A 22727-nucleotide genomic window follows, 5' to 3' on the forward strand; every position below is an offset into this window, starting at 1 on the left:
GGAGAAAACCAAAATCCGTTAGAAAGAAGCACCCCCAGGATGCCATTTACTCTCTACACCAAGCAGGCTGCATTGGAAAGCTTCCCCAGGTGAGGCAGGATGCTCAGCAGCAGAACACACCTATACTACATTTCTAAAGGCATCCCTGAGAAGCTCATCCTTCAGGGGTTCAGCAGAGGTCAACTCCCAGCAGTGAATTCTGTCCACGTGTCACCAAGATTCTGAGGAGCAAGGTGGTTGTGAGCTTGACCCTGTCTTAGGCTATCTGCTTGCTCTGGCCAGGCCCTCATCTAGCTCCACGCACTCCACCCACAGGTTTTTGACAGACTTTTTATCACTAATAACCTCTCCAAAAAGCCCCCCACCGCTCCCCCTCCAACGCCCCACAGCTGAGCCTGCTCCCCTCGCAGTAGCCGCTAAGACCCGAAGTGGAATTGCACTTTGAAGCGCCCCTGCCGCGTGAGGACCAGCGCTGGGCATGCTCAGTAGCCGCCGCGCGTCCCCGGCTGCTCCCACTGTACCGCCTGCCAAGCAGCCCGGCTCCAGGGCTGGAACCTGAGTCCACCCCGCTTTCTCCGCTGCCACTGCGGGGCTTCCAGAAAGGCCAAGCTTTAGCCGCTTCTGAACGCTGGGGCCCCCTCCCTTCTCCGCCTCCTCTGGCTCGCCCCGCTCTCTCGGGGGGAGGGGGGGGGCGCGAAGCTGGTGCTTATTTCTGTAGGCGCCACAGACCGCTCTGCAAACCCAAGCGGAGGACCTGCGAATGCATCTCGGAGACCAGAGGATCCTTGCTGGCGGCTCTTTCTAATAACACTTTACCTGAAGTGGGGTCGTGGTGGAGTTTGTCCTCCGCCTCTCAATGCAAACATTATGCGGAGAGCAGTCATCTTCCCTGCGCTGTGCCTCCTTCTTAATCTTCACGCTGCAGGTAAGGAAGGGGTTGCTGTGCGTAGAACTGGAGCTGTGGATGAGATGGGAAACTGCACATGCTTAAGGACTCTAGGAAAAGCTTGCCTCGCAAAGAAAGCCTTAGAGAGGCAAAGCAGGACAGTGCTGACAGGGAAAGGGTGAAAGTCGTACACCTGTTGGAAGACTGAGGTCCAAAACTTAAGGTAAAAATCAGCCCTTGGTTTTTCCTTATCTCACACAAATAACAGTGAGCATTTTCCACATGAATACAGGTTTGTTTCCCTTCCCCTCCCCTGCATCTAGACTCCCCGATCCTGTTTCTAGGCTATGCACTTGACTGCCAGTTTTTCAGGAGAGAGGCAAGACATTCTACTGGATGTAACCTTCTACTGCAGCAGCTACATCCGTAAGGTCTCTCGCTTTAGAGAGGGCTCGCAGGGATGCTTTGGCTGTAACCTGATGGACCACATTTCCGCCCAAATGCTCGAAATTCTTGGTTCACATTAATGAGACCCCTTTGGCCCCTTCTCTTGTCGCTCGAATTTCTAAACCAATCAGAGGAAGGAAAGGTTTAAAATAGGACCCTCTCTTCTATTTCAGCACCATGATCAGCACCTGAGAGCGCCACACAAAAATCCAATCAGTTTCAAAGCTGACAACCCTGGGGTAGCCACTGACCCTGGGAGAGATCTGATGAGGTCTAGTCAAGATGACAGTGACACTGCTCCAAAATATAAATGTATTTGCTATCAGAACCAGTATCAAGTTTCATATGGAAGAAAACCTTAGGAAGTACCTGGGGAATTTTATATGTTATGTCACTAGAGCCCCTGCCTTTAGGATACATTCGGCTTCTATGTAATGCAAGTATTCACTTGCTGGACTGAATCTTTATCATTTTTTTCACACACATGGACAAAAATAGAATATGGCAGAGATTTTAGGAACGCTACTGCGACAGCAGTTGTCCATGCAGTAGTCCTGTAGCAACCAAACATAGGTGTTTTCCCTGAGTGTGTTTGTTGTTCAATCACACACACTCATTCATTCATTCAACTAACATTTATTGAGTATGTACTATATGTTGCAGGGATAATGAATAAAAGTAATTGTGAAATTACAGTTCTCCTGATATCTTTTTAAAAGATTGGGTGAATCTTTTTCTGAGTATGTATAAGGAGAGTGAAATGTTATACTTTAGTATTTGCAGCTAATGCTATTTTAATGTATTGTGATTTTCTTCAACAAGTATTGTACGGGAACATTAAGGCTGCAATTAACTACATACGTTAATTGCTACAATTATGATGTTACATTGAGGAAATTTTAATAGTTTTTTTTGGCACCTTTAGAAAACTACAAAATAGCTGTGACTTGGTCATTAAGTTATTTGCAAACATCTGCAGTGAATCCTTTTATTACAAATATAATCTTTAATGTTGAAATGTGGGATAAAAACATATCCTATTGAGTTTTATATACATTATCATTTAATGTAGCACTGAAGCACTGATACGAACATATTTTTTTAAAAAAGACCTCAATTCTTATCAGGTTTAGAAATGATTTAGATAATCTACCAAAAATATCAGTGTAGTTCTTTTTTAAAAATGAACACATAAACAAATGTAGACATCATATTCAATGCATCTTGATTAATGATAGTTTAAAAGCTATAAGTAAACTTAAATTTTAGCAGGTGGAAAACATTGCTAAATTTGCTGAGGTGAACATTTGGGATGGGGAAAATAGAGAGATTTTATTCATCAGGGAGAACTCTAGAAGTCTACATTATAACTGGAGCTCTGCCAAAGTGTATATTACCAAAGACAAACCAATCCACTTCTGCATTGACTTTGTAATTTGTAAAAAACGTAAAAGATTATTCAACCAATTTGAATTTAATAAGGCAATGCATTAAAGAGATCTGTTTTAGATTTCAGTTGCAAAATGCTGTGTAACATTAATTATATTCATTTTTAATATGGTGCTTTCAATAGGTGTTTTTTCACAGCATGTTGGAAGTTTAATATTGTAGTCGCCTTTCTAGTTTCATTTTGAATGCATTTTAATTTTAAACAGCAAGTTGTGGGTCACAAGCTGTCAACAAATTAAAATTTTTCACAGTTATCTAATAACATTGTTAAGGTTTTTCATTAGAACTGGAACAATCATATTTTTTATCCAAGCTCTTATGGATTTGGGTAATAAGAAATTGTGTGGTCAGGCGGAAGAAGATTCACTGATTTTTCTACTTGTTGAATGCCTGAGTTTGTTTCCTTTATAGAAAGCACACTTCTCAAGATAGAAATGGGTTTTAAGATGAAAAATTAAATCTATATATTCAGGCCTCCTTGACTGAAAAGGTAATTGATTCATTTTGGTTATGCCCAGGGTATAAGTGACTGCTTTTGACAGCAGAATTGATGACATGTTAGAACCCTTTAGGGATAGGATAAATTGACTAACAAGATGTAAGTGCTCCTCTTAGCTATAGTAGGAACACTTGACTCCACTATAGTCATTCCCCTAGTGATAAGATAGAAAATTATTTCAACATGAGTGCCAGCTCTAATTATTTGATAGTGATTGCATTAGATACTATGCCAAAAATGGGGGAAGGCTTCTTATGAACCCTGAATTCTGATGCAATAGGGAAAACTACTGTGATCTATTTATAATGTCTATGGGGATAAAAAGTGATTGGGGTACAATATTGTGTAATTCACATCTCTGAGTAAGGTAATCCTAATGAATTACTAAGTATGGAACTTGATAGAGAACCTCCATTCAACTCTGGCCATATCCAAGAGGATATGGGAGGTTCATTTGCAGAAACACTTCTTTCATGATTCTCCTTAACAAGAAAAGTTTGTTATTGTCTATACAAGTAAGAAAACTAAGATCCAGTAAATAGTAGATCATAAAAGTAATTGCATTAAATAAGAAAGTGCCAGTTAATGACAAGATCAGGATGAAAACCCAGGTTTCCAGACCTGTGACTACATCTATATAAAACCATATTCTTATTTTGATAGGTGAGGCCACTATTTATTTAGTGCTGTTAAATCCTTTTTTTCTAGAAGTATTCATTCTTTATCTATAAACTTATGAAATACATAAACCTTAATTGAAAAGATCACTTCTGGAATATCCAAGACATTACCCCAAGCCTATCCCAATAATACGGATGTTATATATATAGCTATCTATGATTCTTATATAAAAAAAAGCTATCTACGGAAGGAACATAGATAGCTTTTTTTTTTACAGTGTTTATTCTCTTTCTTTACCCAAATAACCATATTCTGTTTTAGTCGATTATATTTATTGGATAGTATTTTAGTTGTAAAGAAGTGAAGGCCTTGGAATATTTTACAAATGTCATGTGAAAACTGTTTTTCGTAGTAATGCACCTACAAAACCTGATGTTTTCAGTGCATTATTCTTTCCTGAAGCTTTGGAATGGTTCTTTCAAATTGCCACATTGTTCTTACTATGAACCTTTCCTGATAGAAGTATCTTTACTTCCAGAGAAGTGCACCGTCAATTTTTCTAGTCTTCAAGAAAGAAAGGTTCCTATGACGTGACCAAGAGGATATGGGAGGTTCATTTGCAGAAACACTTCTTTCAAAAAGAAGAGTAGAATGATAGGGCAAGTCTTCATTATTCTTCAAGATTTTAAGATACCTGTTTTCCATAGTCTCTTAGGACTCCAGAATCAGTTATTCCTGTTCAAAATAACTCAACACAGTCTTTCAAATGGCCAGGGTCTACAATATGCTCTTCCATATCTCTCATTTTATCTCTCTGATTTTCTTTTTCTCTTTCTCTTTCTCTCCAGTCACCTTGTGCTCCTTTATAGTCTAAGAAGATGCCAGGTCCTCGCCCAATTCATATGTTCTTCTTTTTTCTTTGCCTGAAATACTCTTTCTCCAGGTAGCACTTTGGATTACTCCCTCAACTTTAGGTCTTTACTCAAATGTAAAGACATCACAGCTCTCACTGACTAGTTTTCATCTTCTCCCTCCAAAAACCTCCAATACCCCTACCCTGCTTTATTTATTCTTTTCCCAGAGGTCCTTCACCACCTACCATATGTTTTACTTATTCATTTTGTTTATTATGGTTCCCCCTTTCCTCATTAAAAGGTAAGCACCTTAAAGGCACAGATTTTTGTCTATATTGTTTACTGTGGTATTAGTTACAGATGGATTCTGCCTGCCTATTACCTGGGGACAGTGCCTGACATAAAAGCTACTAAAGAGGAAATATATATGAGTAAATTGAAATAACAAGTGATGTTTCTGAACTCTCCTTTTTAAATTAATTTCTTTTTGGCACCCATGCAAGACAAAGCTAGTCAACTCAGCTATGTCCAAAATGGACTTCCTCAGAGATCATTTATTCAAAATTCAAATTGCTTCCCAAAAGCCTCTCCTGCACAGGAACATACTATCTCAGAGACACTTTTCTACTATTATGAACAGATGGGCAGCCAGGGATGGTCTTACACAGAACTAGCAATCAATTCAACTGCAGAGTCCTTCAAACTGGTTGTCAGATGCAGTACAGTTCAGTATTTTCACTTCTAGTGACATGTCTTGTGCATGAAGGAATGGCTATGTGATATACAAGTAGCCAACTTACCAGCAGGATATGAGGCACTTGAGCAAACCTATCTGCTTCTTTGGCACTTACAGGGCCTAGGTATACATGTATTGGAGAGGGCACATTTCTAGCACCAGGGAGATTATATATGCTCTTGGATATCACACCCAGCTACACCTTAATGAAAATTCTGGGATGAATTATCCATATTTAGCCTTCTCTTCTTTGTTTCTCATCTGTTTCTCTACAAACTCCAATTCACATCTTCTTCTACTGTTGAACATTATTAAAGGTGACTGGTCCTTCGTATCAATGAATATTTATGGCATATCTCTCATTTGATATTTTTTCATGAATTTAAAAAATTGTCCTCATTTGAGTTCCAAGGATAGCCATAATTTCCTAACTTCCCTTATATTTCCTCAGTCATTCCTCAGTTCACTGGACTCCTCTGAGTATTATTTAATGGTTGGTACTCTGTAGAATTTCATTATTTATTTTAATTAAGTCCCATTGTTTTACATCCTTGTTAACTTTTTGACAGTACAGGCTTTCTCCCCTCAAGTATGGCCACCACAACTCCCCCACCACCAAAGCGCCCATAGTCCTCTGTGGTAGTCCATTGTGCTCTCCCCACCCCCTACAGTCTCCACCTTCTTCCTCCCCTCCTGGATGTCTCAGATCTATGATTAGCTTTCAAGGCTTGGTTTTGAAGCTGGTCTTTGACCTTTCATTTGGTTTCTCTATATTCCACACAAAAGAGAAACTATCTAGTATTTATCTTTCTCCTGGCTTATTTCACCTAGAATAATGCCTTCCAGCTCCATCTATGTTGCTACAAATGGCATAAGTTTGTCTTTTTTGATCAATGAGTAGTATTCCATTGTATATCTGGAATTTATTTGTCCTTGGTCTTTTTTTTTCCCTTTTCTCTTTGTACAGTCTCCCTGGATTATTATATTTTAACCTATAGAGCAAAGATTCCTAAACCCATATGTCCATCACAGGTGTCTCTCTTATACTTGCCTAATAATTGTGGTCACTAAAGAGTGATCTTATACCAGCTGTTAATACTCAGTGTCTCTCATTACACTTGTTTTTATTTCTAAATTTCCTATCACTGTCAATAATACCAAGATTCTACCCATAATCACCCAAGCCTAAAACTAATAACTCACTCTGGATTCCTCCTTTGTTACTTTCATACAAAAGGTCACTACGTCTTCTCACCATGAGTTCTTCTACACCATACATATTCATATCACTGCCTGGAAACTGGTCTTCATTTCTATTATAGCATCTTATAGTAATTTTTTAACAAATCTATCCTTAATAATGTCATAAGTAAAACACTATAGACATACCTGATCATATTCTCTCTTTGTAAATTTCTTTAATGCAGCTATTTCCTTTTCTCTTAGAATAAAATCCAACTCATTAGCATGGCAAATGCCTTCACTATCAGGACTTTCTTGACTACATCCTCATCTCCCACTATTGTATCCTATTTTGCATACTATTATCATACCGACACCATTTTCCTTTTGGTTTGCCATGCTTCTTATCCTTTTCACATTGTTTCATTGATCTTAAATACCCATGTTCTGCTTTTTTATCTATGTAGCTCTTTCTCCAACTTCATTTCTTAGGCAGGCATTGTCTGCCTTATGGGTCCTTTCTTTGATACCGCATTTCATTCAAGTAGCTTTCCTGGGTTTTCCTTTGGGAAAACCATGCATATTCAAGTTGTTTTTCTTTTTTAGCACAATAACATTATTGCTGTTTTATCTCTCTATACCATTCTCTAGAATTGTCCTTGTTACCTAAATAGCATCATTAAGTGTTCATGTAAATAAGAATAAATATATCTGGGATGTACATGGCAAAATAAAATTATGATACATTACATTGATAAAAAGATTACATCTCATGACCCAAACTAGTAAGATTGATTTTAAGACTGCTCCTTCAATCCAATTTACATTTATTGGTTATTAAGAAGTAGGAATGGGACAGAAAAGCTTTCATTTAAACATAGTGAATGCTGGTTGTAGTGTGGATGTATGTCAACCTCCTCTGAGATAGGCATACTGGTTGTAGTATGGATGTAGTGTCAACCTCCTCTGAGATAGGCATTCCTATATGCTTTTCTATGATGGAAATGAGATTAATATCCTTATTTGAAAAGATCAAGGAATTAGATAAAGCCCATAGCATATTTGTATACAAAGGAATGGACCCAGGAATCCTAAACCTGATTATGGATGGGTGTCATCTATTTTATAATAGTGGACACGAACCACCACTTACTCATTCAAACCAGGAGTTTAAGGCAGTGAGTTAAAAAAAATAGAGACCAAAAAAGTCTAACCCTCCCTGTTCCCTCAAATACAAACCAAACCATCACAGAAAGTTTCTGAGTATGTGAGCATATAGATATGGATATAGATAGTCTCAAACAGTCACTTTTTTTTAAAGATTTATTTATTTATACAAGCACTGGTACAGTCAGAAGCGCAGGAGGGTGAGAGAATTCACCAGAGTCAGAGCGGAGAGCAGAGCAGGCAGAGGGACCGAAGTACACTGCTGAGGGGAGCAGCAGGCGGCAGGAGAGGTCTGTGCACCATGCAGGACCCTCACCTGGGGGGCCGGGGATCAAACCAGCACTGCAGAGGCTGATGGGCAGCTTTGCAGCCCAGCACTCAACCACTGCGCCACTGGGGAGGCCCCTCAAAAAGTCACTTTTTATGAGATAATGGAATCACACATCAAAAGGTCATTCATTGCCATTAGTTCTAATTATGTCATGGACGTTATGTTTTATGACAAGTTTATTGTTAAATCTTTTAAAAGCTGTTTGTAAAGTCGAATTCAAGAGGTAGAGAAAACCTTTCTTTCCTTTAAAGTGAGATTTTGAAAGTTCTTTCTTGACCTGTGAGTGCAGTTTTTATCTTCAAAGCCCTCATAAAATGCTGACACTTAGAGTAGCATTGATGTCTCAACATAAAAGATTTTAATAGCTTTGAAAATTTAATGGTAAAATCTTCTTTTAAGATCAAATTTCCTGATGCTTGTTCACTAAGTAATATCACTATATGTATCTATTGTTGTGATATTTGCCACAGAATGACAATTAGCAAATTTGTATTGTAAGCATTGGCACTTTCATTTAAATAATCTTTATTCATAATGGTTATGTAGACTTTCCTCATTATGAAATCTCATTTGATTGCAATTTATTAAGATGTTGATTTGTATTAAATTTTTAGCCACATGGATCAAGAACATACAAAACTATTACATGAAACAGCAGTCTTGATCAATATGTCTAATTGCACTAAAGTAAATGCCAGGTTTGGTGGGGAACTGAATTTTTTTTCCTAGTTTAGATCTGAAGCAATGTCATTTTCATACTGAAATGTACAGAATGGCTAACACAGTCCTGAACTACTGATTATATGTAAAAGACCCTAAGTGAGAATAGAGTAAGTTTCTTACAGCGATCCACAGGCCCGAACAGCAACGCGGACAAAGTCAAGCTCTGCTGCTGTTTCACTGAGATAATCACCTAATTCCTGGTGGAGACTGGGGAGGACATGAAGCAATAAGCATAACTGCCCAGGAGCACTGAGTTGCTTTTTCTTACCTGGGAAAGACGTTCACACAGAGTAGGCCAAACAAAACCATGATGATTTAGTTTGAATGACTGTAAGTCCACACTGTAAAGGTGTGGCTTTAGGTTATAAGCAATTCGCTTTTTTTTTTGCCTTGTTGGTTTGAGACAGTTTTTTTTTTAATTCTTCCTGGAAGAAAATGAAATAACTTAGAGAACAGAACATTGTAGCCAGGGGAAAATACTTTATATTTTTAGAAAACCTTTAGCAGAATACCTTAGCAGTTTGGAGCACCGACATTGAGATCAGGTTCAGATCCAGGGATAGTCATTCACTAGATCTGTACCTTATGGAAAATTATTTAATCTTTGTCAGACTCTCCTTTTAAAACTATGGCAATTATATACTATACAACTGTAGGGCTGTTGTATATGATGTATATAAAATATTTTTCTTGGTAAGTGCCATGTAAGTTTAAGGTATTACTTGATTAGGAGAGTGATAAATAGTTAACTGGTACTGTGGTACAACTTTTGTGTTTGAGCCAGTGTTGGAGAGACATGCATACTTGAGAGATTCTGGATTCCAACTATCTTTTTGAACTGGGGCTTACCTGTATAATTTTCATTACTATAGGCTTGAACTTAACTGGAACATGCAGGTTTGTAGGGCTTGTGAAACTCTGAAATGTATATCTATTGCTCTCAGCCACATGAGGCTAATTGTATGGTCCTTCACTAGAAAATTCTTATTTTTCAAAGGATTATGAGAGATCAGTGCCTTAGCTAGTGGTATTAATTTCAAATGATGAATGAAGGAGCGAGAACAGGATGGAGTAGAGGTGTTGACCTAAGGGACCTACTAAGTGCCCCTGAAATCCCTAAATAAAGACAAAGGGGACCAGAGCAGGGATCTCTTCAAGTAGCCACTGTGGACTTCCTTCTCCCCTTTCTTTTCCCCAGTATTTGGGCATTTATGTCTCTGTAGTAAGGTTTTCTGAAAGTGGAGGATTCCTATGAAATGTTTCATAAATCAAAATGGCGTAAAACCAAGAAGCAACTATCATGTAGTTATATGGAAAACTTTTTAGCATTCCCAGACACAAAAATAACCTACCAAATCACACCAAATAACACATAAAATAAAAAAAATATTATATTGCAAAAAATAGGAACACTCAACCTGTGTAAAGTAGTTCACAAGGCAGGAACTTGGCAATGCTGTTCTCACTGTTTGGGGTGCACACTGCCTCTCTAACAGCTGCTGAAAAACAAATGCTGAATGCAATCTCGCTTTTCAGTTGGTAATAAAAGGAGAAATCCTGTTCAAGTTTCTTTAAGTTTGCAAAATAAGATGCTAATTAAGTCTATATAAGTCTATTAAGTCTAAATAAGTCTATCATAAAAGCAAAGTGATGTAATCCAAGCATTTGAAAAATGGCAATATTTTAATCGTTGTATATTCTAATGTTCACTTTGCTGTATTTTACTAGAATTTCTATTAAGAATTATTTACTAGAATTTCTGGTGACAATTACTCTTAACATGGAGAGTTCTTTTTCTTTGTCTTGTAATTGGAGTCCAGCCTTCAAGTCATCTGGGCAACTCTACAATAAAAATGATGGAAATAGTTGCTAATCCCTATAACAGCAAATAATATTTTAGCTGTCTGCATAACAACGACTGGTGTGTAAAAGTTAGATTTTACAAATGCACTCCTTCATTCGGTAAGTGCTTATAAAACTCAATTCCTATGATTGCTGCAAAGCTTAGTAATTTTCAACTTCCCAGCTATATGATTATTTTTCTTCACTTCTGCATTTCCCTAGAGAGTATATTTTGATGAAGGTCTTCTCTTAATGGGTGTGTAGAATTTAAGAGAAAAATATTCACTCCAGCATCGTTCTAGCATCCTTCCACTCAGCTCTTCAGGAACTGGCACAGATCTGACTGTTTCCTTCTGAGTTGACTGGAATCTCACTTCCTCCAGCAGAGTCTGAGACCAGTGGTCTTAACCACATTCCTTCTTGATCCCATTCCATCTTCAGTGAAAATTTATATAGAACATGCTTATTCATAGTATTGAAAAAGGAAAATATTTTTTAAAGCAATGAATTAAGTGCTAAGAGATCTACTTTCTAATTTGAGTACTACCTCTCCAACTCTTTTCTCTATGTGAATTTGTCACATAGATGTCAGAGCTGACAGCCATTCCAGGAAAAATCCACTATGTGTGCTATGTGCTGGTGGGAAAACTACAATAAAATGGTGTCGTGTTTCCTGATTTTTGTCCAGCTTTAATAGTTATTTTTCACTAATAAATATATATTATGGAGTGGAACATCACACAATTATGACAGATTCCTTTGGGACAATGTGACTAGAACTAAATGGTGATGAGTACACAATTAGAGAACAAAGTTGCCTTTTTGTGATCATTTATTTACTCTTTCAGGTCTCTTTCGAGAACACTGTTTCATCCTTTTTTCCTTCCGTAAGTTACTGACACTGATTTAAACACTTGCTAAACAAGGATATATTCTAAGAGGGGGTATGCAAGGCTTTTTCTACCTTGTGTCTTCAGAAATTGCCAACACTGAATTTGAAATAATCAACAGTTATTCTTAATATTGTGATTTCATATATTTCTCTCTGTCCTTAGTTTAAGGTCTCTTCAGAGGTTAGCAAGATCTTATACAGAATGAAATTTCAATTGTGAAATTTTATGACCATCAAAATTAATCATTCTCATGTAAATGCTTCTGCTATAAAAGCATTTTTATTTTATAAATGTAGATGAGTTGACAAGCTACTTACTGAACTGTCCGTGAGAGAAAATATATCCCTTAATGGGTGAAGAAAATTTCACTGACCTCTCAATAAAGATGAAGAATCTTGCTGTTTATCTCATATCAACTTCCTCTCTCCTGATTCAACAGCTAATTCAATCCTTCTCCATTCTCCCAAAACCTCTAATATTTTCTCCATTGTCCTCTCTTTCTTATGTGATGATATCAAGTCCATTCTACACAAAGAAAACAAAAACCATCAGAAGATAACTTGCTCAACGTCACCACCAAGACCCTTAACACCCCTGGTTGCCCTGCCTTCCCCTCACACTCCCATATCATAGGGGAAGAAATGGCTCCCTCCAGTCAAAGGCTCACCCTGACCTGTACTGAGTCCTCACTCCTCTGATGGTCTGCAGGAGCTCAGTCTACTGATTGTCTTCCATCTTTCTCCTATATCTTCAGCATCTTCTCAACTGGATTCTTTTGTAAACATTAAAAATGCTCACATTTCTCCTTAGAGAAAAATCAAATCATAACTCCTCTTCCTGATAACACACTGTCACTCTCTTATCACACCGAAACTTCTTGTAAGAATTGTCCACATCTGCTGCTTTTACTTTATCTCCCACTCTTCAATCTAATGAAATCTAGCTTTCTTCCCTCCCCGATATGCTGCAAGTACTTTCTGAAGTTTATTCATCATTTTTTAGATACAGATTTACATTTAGAGATGAAATACAATTTTTAGTTAAGAAAAAGTAGTTTTAAAACATATTACAGTATTCTATTGACTTTTGGGGGGAGTAAAATTCCTTATTTTAAAAAAACTTTTAAAATCTTAATTTTTATCTGTGGCTGTCAGTTGAGGTCCTATTATGTTCTAAAACCTATATCTGGCATTCCGTACTTTCATTTGTTATAATAACCCTCCTCTATTTTGTAGACGAGGAAATTAAATCTCAAAGAGTTTAATGAGCCCTAAATCTCAACTAGAAAGTGACAGTTGCTTCACCCTAAAATCCTTATACTCTGAACCATACTAAACATCTTGGTCTTTACAGATAATTTTTTATAATACAGTATTCTTCATTATTTTGTGTTTTTTTTTTTTTTAAATTCAAAGACACATCACAGTTGTCCCCAAGTGTGGGAGGGACTCAGTTACAACATCTAATTTCTTTCTACTACTTCAATTGTGTTGTTGCCATTGGTATCACCTTCTATAATTATATTCCTGCAGCAGTGAAACTAGAGAAAAATTGAAAATAGAGATTTATATATTTGGCATAATGCAGAATTCATTACATAACAAAGGCTCACAGCACTTTAAATTTTCGTTTGGGAAACAAGATTTACCATCCAACAGGAATTGCACTCTGTAACTGGAGAGTCTGAGGGTTAAACCCAAACAGACGTTGCTGAATGCATACTTAGAAATACTTTGAAAACTCAAGACTGAAAATGTTCATTGTTAGTTCATTGTTCTTCTGTCTAGAAGGCCCAAGAAGTCAATAGTCTACAACTTTGTGTACATGATGCTAAACGTTGTGTCCACTGAAGTGGAGTTGCCCAGGGTCACCAATCAGTGAGTTCTGTGGGTCCAAAACTAATTCTCAACCTTTGATTCAGATGATGTGCAAGATCATCATAAAATGTATCTTCAAGCACAAGGTTCCATATGTCTCATTCCACATCCAAAGTGTTTTTCGTTAAAATGGGGAAAGGATTCAGGTGGGTTGGATTCACAATTCAACTGCTAGCCACCCCTGCTGTAGGTAGGTCTACGTGCTTGGCCAGGATCCTCACACCCGACTCATCTTAACAGCAGTAGCTGTAGCCCCACATCCACTCCTAAGAGCCAACTCAGATTTGCTTCTGACAACATTGGGATTATCCAAAAGATACCTGGGCTCAAAGCCATTTCTCCTTTTCCGAAACACAGGTTCTGTCAAAACTGCTGTTGCTAAGAACTGTTCCCCTTGGGGAAAAGAAGAAAGGTCTGACTTCTAAAGATCTCAACTGGAATCTCTGGATCTCTGCTTTGCTAATACCACCAAGGACACTAATGCACAGAACATGTTTGTTACTCAACTTTGTGCCTTTCCCCACCCCCTACACATTCTTTACAACTGCCTGTGGGGTCTTGCTTCCTGACCTTGGCATGTAGTTCTGTGAATTTTGACACATATAGATTCGTGTAAATACTGCTACAGTACAGAAAATTTCATTAACTTATAAAACAAAAGCAAAACAAACAAAAAAAAAAACTCCTCCATCCTCCAACCTCTAAGCCTTAACTTTTATTCTTCTGTGAATCACTATAATTTTATTGTTTGAGAATGCCATATATATATATATAATCACACATTATGTGACTTTTTGCAACTGTCTTCTTTCACTCAGCCTAATGAATTTGAAGTCCATCCAAATTGTTGTGTGGATCAATAGTACATTCCTTTTTAATTGATGAGTAATATTCCATTATATAGATGTGTCATAGTTTGTTTATCTACTCACCGACTTAAGGACATTGAGTTGTTTTCATTTGAGGGCAATTATGACTACAGCTGCCACAGAAAAATTGCTTACAGAGTTCCATGTGAACATGAGTTTTATTTTGCTAGGGTAAGTATACAGAAATGGAATTCCTGGGTCCATATGGGAAATATACATTTAACTTTATAAGACACTGCCAGACAAATTTACATAGTGCCTTACCATTTTGCAAGGCATAAAACTTATCATTGCTTCAAATCCATTTTAACAATTCTACCAGGTGTGTAGTGGCATCTTATCATGTTTGGTTTTTTTTTTTTTAAAGATTTATTTATTTATGCATACAAAAACTGGGCTACAGGCCAGAAGTGTGGGGGGTGAGAGGATTCACCAGAGACAGAGCGGGGAACAGAACAGGCAGACTGACAAAATACACTGCTGAGGGGAGCAGCAGGAGAGACAGGAGAGGTCTGCCATGCCATGTGGGACCCTTGCCAGCTGGCCGGGTTCGAACCGGCCCTGGAGAGGCTGTGGACAGCCTCACATTGTGGCGCTCAACTGCCAGTGCCACCAGGGGAGGCCCAGCATCTTATCATGGTTTTAATATGCATTTCCACACTGGCTAATAGGATTGGCACATTTTCATAAACTTATTTGTCTCTTTTATATTCTCTTTGATAAAATGTCTATTCAAGTTTTTGGCCCATCTTTAAATAGGCCTATCTTTAAATAATTTCCTTTTTTGAAAGTTCTTTATATATCTGATAACAAATTCTTTCTTGGATATATGATTTATAATTATTTTCTCCCACTTTGTAGTTGCCTTTTTATTCTCTTAACAGTTGTCTTCCACAGAGCAAAAAGCATTTTATTTTGATCCAGTCCAGTTCATCAATTTCTTTTCTTTTATCTAAGAACTCTTTTTACCTGACCTAAGGTAAGAAAGATTTTCTCCTAAAAGTTTTATGGTTGTACATCACGCATTTAGGTCTATGATCTTCTTAAGTTAATCTTTGTACAAAGTATGAAGTTTAGATAAGATTCATTTTGTTGCATACGGAGGTCCAACAATTCTACCATCACTTTGAAAAAGCTATCCTTTATTGTTTAGGCATCTTGTCAAAAATCAAATAATATATTCTCTGGATCTATTTTGAACCCTCTGTTTTGTTTTGTTAATCTGAGTGTCAATTCCTAATTAACACTGTCTTGATTACTGTAGCTTTATATGAAGTCTTAGAATTCGGCAATATTATACCTTCAACTTTATTACTCATTTTCAAAATTGTTTTAGATATTCTATTTCTTTTACTTTTCTGTGCAAATTTTAGAATATGTATATCCTAGTGTTTCATTTTAATCTTAATTATGTAATCTTAATTTATTGACACACTGTCATTTACTATGTCTTTGTAAAGATTTTTTTAGTTTTGCTCATGTTAGGTTAATACCTAAGTGTTTTATTTTTTTGGAATGGTTGCAAATTTGTTTAAATTTCAGTTTTTGATTGCACATTTCTAGTTTATAGAAATTATATAGATTTTTATAGGTTGACCTTGCATATTTACACTTTGTTAAACTCATCTGTGTTTCTAAGAATATTTTGGTAGACTCCTTGGGATTTTTTTACATAGATAACCAACTATCTGTAAATAGAACAGTTTTATTTCTTCTTCTCCAATATGTATGACTCATTTCTTTTCTTTGTCTTATTGCACTGACTAAGACTTTCAGTGCAATGTTGCCCAGGAGTGTTAAGATTTTATGTTTGCCTTATTCACTATCTTTGACAGAGGCGAGCATTCAGTCCTTCACCGTTAAACATAATGTTAGCTGCAGACTTTTGTAAGATGCATTTTATGATTGAGAAACTTCCCTTCCATTTCTAGTTTGCATAATTGTTTTTTTTTTAAATTATGAATACATGTGAATTTTGTCAAAGGCTTTTCTGCATTAATTGATACACACCTTTAGACTTCAATGGGGTGGATTATATTGATTGCTTTTCAAATATCGATGCAGTCTTACATTCCCAGGATAAGCCTCACTTTATTATGCTATTATGTTATTCTTTTCATATGTTTCTACAGTCAATTTGCTAATATTTTGTTGACAATCTTTCATCTTTGTTCATGGGTGAACTACTATTAATCTGTAGTTTTCATTTTCAGTACGTTATCTGTCTCTGTTATGAGGATAATTTTGGCCTCATATACTGATTTTTTAAAAAAATATTTATTTATTTATGCAATCAAGAGCTGGGGCACAGACCAGAGATTTAGGGGGTGAGAGGACCCACCAAGACAGAGTGGGGAACAGAACAGTCAGACCAACTGAAAATACATTGCTGAGGGGAGCAGCGGGCAAGTCAGGAGAGGTCTGCTGCACCATGTGGGTTGCTCCCTGGCTGGCCTGGGATTGAACTCGTGCTGCAGAGGCTGTGGATTGCTTCATAGTGCAGTGCTTAACCGCTTGCGCAACCAGGGAGGCCCTCATAAACTGATTTGAAGAGTGCTTCCTCTTCTATTTTCTGGAAAAGTTTGTGTGAAATTGATGGGCTGTTTTTTTTTTTTTTTTCCTTTAAATGTTTGGTGGAATTTTGCCAGTGAGACTGTTTGATCCTTCTTTTTCAGAAAAAAATTTAATGTCTTTTTAAATTTTGGGACAATATCCATAATTTATTTGCTCTTGGTGTCACTAGTTTGTGGTTTTTGAGAAATTAGTCATTTCTTCTAAATGTTGAGTTTATCTGCAGAAGATTGCTCATAGTATTTTCTTAGCTTTTTAACTGCTGGTCTGTAGTGATATTTTCCTTTCCCTCTCATAATGGTTATATGTGTTTTCTCTGTTTCTTTGTCAGTCCTGCTAGAGTTTTATCGAAAAATTAGCTTTTGTTTCATTGATTTCTCTGTTGTTTCCTTTATCAACATCATAATTTCTGCCTTTAATTTACTTATTTTTTTCTGCCTGATCTCTTTTGCTCTTCTTTTTTTCTAGTTTCTTAGAGTGGAAGCTTAAGGTATGGATTTTGAGATCTTCTTTTCTAATATAAGCATTTAATGTTATAAATTGTCCTCTAAGCAAAATATCTTCAAATATCAAGTATCTTCTAATATCTTCTAATATCTATCTAATATCTTCTAATATCTATCTAATATCTTCTAATATCAAATATCTTCAAATATCAAAATATCTTCAAATATCAAAATACCTTCTAATTTATCTAGTAAAAATTATTTGACCCATGGATATTTAGAAGCATGCTATGTAATTTCCAGATGTTTGGAAATATTCTTGTTTTCTTTCTTTACTGAGTTCTAGCTTATGTTTGTTATGGTCAGAGAATATATTTTGTACAATTTCTGTTCTTTTAAATATGCTAAGTTTGTTTTGTGTCTCAGGTTATGTTCTATTTTGGTGACTGTCCTATGTGCACTAAAAAAGAATATGTATCTGGTGTTCTAGGTTGGAGTCTTTAATAAATATCTACTAAATCCTGTTGGTTAATTGTATTGTCTGTTCTCATAACTTTGAACTCACTAATTTTCATTCTGCTTGTTCTATTATTGAGAAAGTAATGTTAAAATCTTTTCTGTAGCTGTGGATTTACCTTTATCCCTTCACTTTGGTCAGTTTTTACTTCATAAAAACTGGTGGGTGCATACATACTTAGTATTATTATGTACTCTCATGCCTATCGCATTGTTTAACATGACTATATATAATGTCTCTCTTTATTCTTGGTTATTTTCTTTGCTTTAAACTCTGTGTTGTCTTATACAGCAGATACCCCCTACTTTGTGAAAGTTTGCTATAGGACACTTTGCTTTTCTAAAAGACCTACCTGTTTATTGAAAGAAATTTAAAGAGGGTTTTACTTTAAGGACAGAGGAAAAAGCAAAACCAGCATTCAGCGTTTGTTTTGCAGCAGCCATTATAGAGACTTTGTATCTAACCCAGCAGCAAAAGCAGCAGGAGCTGTGCTGCCGAGCTCCTTTGGGTGGTTGTGGGTTGGCGGGGCGGGGACTACTTTATACAAGCTACCATTCCTGCTTTCCCTGTGTGCTAGTGTGCATTTAGATTATGTGATATTTGTTATAATTTAGGAGATTATTTTGGGGTCTGGAGATTCTCAAAATTTTTTTTCATATGAATTAATAGTAATTGCTTCTTTAGTTCATATCATTTTCAGCTTATGAAAGGTTTTTCTGGAAAGACCTACTTTCAGACATCAGGTAAAAACCTGCAGTAGTTTCTTTTGATTAGTGTTTTCATGCTAGACTTTTTTTTTTAATCCTTTCACATTAAGCCTATCTATAGCTTCATATTTGAAGTGAGTTTCTTGTACATTTATAACTGCATCTGAGTCCAGGGTCAAGTAGGAGGACAGAAAGAGGAAAAAGCTGTGACATCTGGCTCCACTCTCTCAGAGCTCCAGTTTCACTGGTATAGAGAAAGGCTCCTCTCTTGCAGAGTTTTCCATCCTGGAGGCTCATGTTAATGGCTAAGCCCACTGCTGCCACAAGAGTGCTTGTGGTGGAGCACAGAGAATGGCGAAGAAGGAGGGGGGTGGACTTGTCTCTGTAGCACCTGATGTTGAGTATCAGAGGAAGAGGGAGATGGTAAATTCACTGTTGACACTGTGGAACCTTGAATTCACTTTTACTTCCCTAATCTCCAGGCTACTTTCCATTACCCTCAAATGGCTGTTTTTTGCATTATTCCTAGTGTCAAAGTTCTGTATAGTGTGAGCAACAAGGCAAATGATGTTTACGCCATCTTACACAGATTCAGAATCTTAAAATAAATTTTAAAGCCTATAAAATGATATAATTTTATTTTTATTCAAAGACTTAACAGTGGAGGATTATTAGTGCTTCCAGAATGCTAGTCCCGAGTTTTTTCCATGTTGAATCTGGTCCTCTAGATATCCGGGCTCAGCTTCCACTGATGAATTTCAAGTCAGTAAAACAAGTCTGATTAAACTCTTAGACTCTCAGGGACACTAAACACTAACTGACCACAGACTCGTGTCACGTTCTTTCCATACCTCCCACACTTGCACTATCTCTGATTTTACTTCTTATTCCTTCAACTGCTCCTTAATAGTGTGTCTGAGTTGCAGATTCATTGTCCTTCTCATTCTACAAGTTTCCCTAAGTAATCTCAGCTCTCAATTTTCCATTAGCATGCTTATGGCTTTTAAGTGTTTATCTCTAATCCAGAGGTTCCTCTTGAGTTCTCCATAAACATTGCTCTCTAGACATTTCTGCCTCTATACACTGTAGGCACCACAAACTCACTTTTCTTTCCATAAGGGACATTCTCAAGCAGTCAGCTGCCCACTAAAAACAATGTTGCTTGAATCACTACTGCACCTTTCTTTCCACAACATTAACACAATCATTGAATTAATACCATTGTTTTGGTCAATTCATTTCCTTAATAGTTTTGGAATTCATCTTTATTCTTTTTTTTCCCAAAGATTTATTTTATTTATACATACAAGAACTGGGGTGCAGGTCAGAGGTGCAGGGGGTGAGGGGATCCACCAGAGACAGAGGGGGGAACAGAATAGGTGATTGAAGTTTAGATAAGGGAAGGGGAGTAGTGGGTGAGACAGGAGAGGTCTACTGCACCATGTGGGTAGCTCCCTGGCCTTCAGGGATCGAACTCATGCTGCAGTGGCTGTGGATAGCTTCATAGTGCTGCAACTGAACCCCTTGTGTCACCAGGGAGGCCTGGGATTCATCTTTGTTCTATCTCTACTGCCACCTTGTCTGGGCTATTCTCCTATATTCTAAGATATTTTGCCTGATACCTTTGAACTTATTCTTGCTTCCTTTCACTTCATTTTCTTATATAGCCAGGGTAATCTTTAAGAAATATATATTTATCTTGTCACTGTTTTCCTTAAATCTTGTAGAATTTATTATTTTTCTAATGATTCACTTCTTAAATTCTTGAAATAACTGTACATTTTGCTGTTCTGAATATGAAATGAGTTCCTCAGATTTAGAAATGAAATAGCCATTAGGAACATATGTGGTGTGAAATTCAGAACAGGTAACTTTAATTATTTTTGGTCTCACTGGCAAAATTCCACCAAACACTGTTATTATTCTTGTAACTGTTTTGTTAATGGAAAATGGTGTAAAATGTTTTAGATGCATTTTAACTTTCTGATCACAGAGGCTCATTCAGTATCTTATGAAAAGTAATTTACTAAATGATTATAGTGCTCTGGAAGGGTTTAGTCAGATGACACTATCAACAGGTATTCACTAATTGGCTCATTTTGTGAAAATTTATGACAAGATTAATGTTGCCTTAAGTGCTGCTCTGCATTTGTTGACAGACTTAGAGGAGATCAGAGTTTGAATAGATGTAGAAAATCAGCTAATAAAAATGAGTACAAAGTACTAATGTAAGTACACACAGTGCATGTAAGAAACTACTGCATGTTAAAAAAAAATAGTCCTAACTTGGTCAAAACTGAGCATAGAAATGTGGCTCTGTGAGCAACCTGCCTGCTTTATTACAGCCTGAGCTTTATGAAAACTATTGTCCAGAGAGACAACAGTACAGAGAGAAGAATCAATGTACAGAGAGAAAGATGAAATCAAAGTTCACATAATTCTTCATCTGAAGATATTTTCTTCTACTAGTTATTCTTTTCTCAAGAGAGGGACACTTAGACCTACTCTTTGAAATGCAGGAGTTTGTATATAACAAATTCTATGTAGGTTGAGAAATGTGTTTTCCCAATAAGGGACTCTTAGTTCAAAGGTTGAGGAAATGAAGGGATAAGTAAGGTAAAAGGAGAAGGCAGATCATGAGACAAAAGATGTGGAGACGAGAATGAGCTTGGGGACCTCCCTGGTGGCACAAGGGGTTAAGCATAGCACTGTGAAGCTACCTGCAGCCTCTGCTGCATTATTTCCATCCCTGGCCAGGTTGCTACCCACATGGCACAGCAGACCTCTCCTGACTTATCCACTGCTCCCCTTGGCAGTGTATTTCAGTCAATCTGCCTGTTCTGTTCTCCACTCTGTCCCTGGTGAATCCTCTCACCTCCCATACCTCTGGCCTGTACCCCAGTTCTTGTGTGCATAAATAAATAAATCTTTAAAAATAAAAAGATATAAGTAGTTTTCTAAGAATAGCATTGGTACAACTTTTTTTTTTTTTTTTAAAGATTTATTTATTTATTTATCCAAGAACTGGGGAACAGGCCAGATGTGCAGGAGGGTGAGAAGATTCTTTGTGCAACTTTTTGTTGCCATAGCTATACCAAGGGAAAATCTGGGGAACCTAGGCTTGCTAGGTATATGTGTGTGCTATTATTACTTTGTGATATGCTCACTCTAGTTGTCATCTTATATAACAGATCTTAAGTTTGCCTTTCTCATTGGTATTTCATCTATTGTTCTTTGACTCATACGTATTATCTATTTTCTCCTATGATCCATGACAAAAAATATTCATTTCAATGCTTATTTACCTAATAGAAGAATAAAGATGCATATATCAGTTAGTATATAGGTTCAATTGCTGTAACTAAGATACTTAGTATAACAGTGGCTAAAACAAGACAGATAATAACTTCTCCCATAGGGTGTGAGTAGGAATTCTGGAGTTGGCATATGGTAGCTCCACTTTCATCATAGGCCTCCTGATCAGGCTTCTTCTGTCTTATTGCTCTACCACCCTGAACTCATGGTTTCCATCATGTGGTCCAACTAGATCATCTGCATTTCAGCCAACATATAGGAGAAACAGGTGGAAAGGAAAGTCATGTTCATGTCATGTTTACTCACATCCCAATGGCTAGACCTTGATCAAATGACAGCACTTAGCTGCAGAGAAGGCTGGGAAATGTGTTCTTTATTTGGACAGCCAGATTGCTAAGTAAGAAGGAGAAAATGGATGTTGCTGCACAACTGGAACTTGCCTCCATAATTAGTGTACTCAGGTTTCTACTGTCAGTCAACTTAAAATACTCTACAAGCAATTTTTTAAAATAACACATAAAAGCATGATAAAATAAGTATGAAATAAGGATTATATGAAACATTATTGATTAAAGGGATAAAAGCTTGGGTACAACATGCTTATCATCTGCGGAACAGAAAGGAAATCCAGGAACAGGGCCATGGGACTGTGGATTTAGATAAAGGAGGAAATTCCTGACTAAGAAAGAGAGTAGAATGTCTGATGAAGTTTGTAAAAAGATGGAGATTAATGTACTTAGATCTTTTGCAAATCTTTAAGTTTCTTAGAAAAGAATTTTCTTATTTTTTTTTTTT

The 22727-nt window shown here is 36.9% G+C and overlaps 1 protein-coding gene across 1 annotated transcript in view; it reads left to right on the top strand.

Moving 5' to 3' along the window:
* Positions 1–852: 852 nt before the first annotated feature.
* Positions 853–22727, top strand: part of PTPRR (protein tyrosine phosphatase receptor type R) — a gene marked incomplete at its 3' end in the record, with an annotated part of 234267 nt that continues 212392 nt past the window's right edge. The window contains exon 1 of the mRNA XM_084255015.1: positions 853–925. Coding sequence (XP_084111141.1) covers positions 868–925 — 58 coding nt within the window. The 5' untranslated portion in view covers positions 853–867. The remainder of the gene's footprint in view (positions 926–22727) is intronic.

This window comes from Talpa europaea (assembly GCF_964194135.1).
Source record: "Talpa europaea genome assembly, chromosome: 15".
In the NCBI taxonomy this organism is placed as follows: Eukaryota; Metazoa; Chordata; class Mammalia; order Eulipotyphla; family Talpidae; genus Talpa; species Talpa europaea.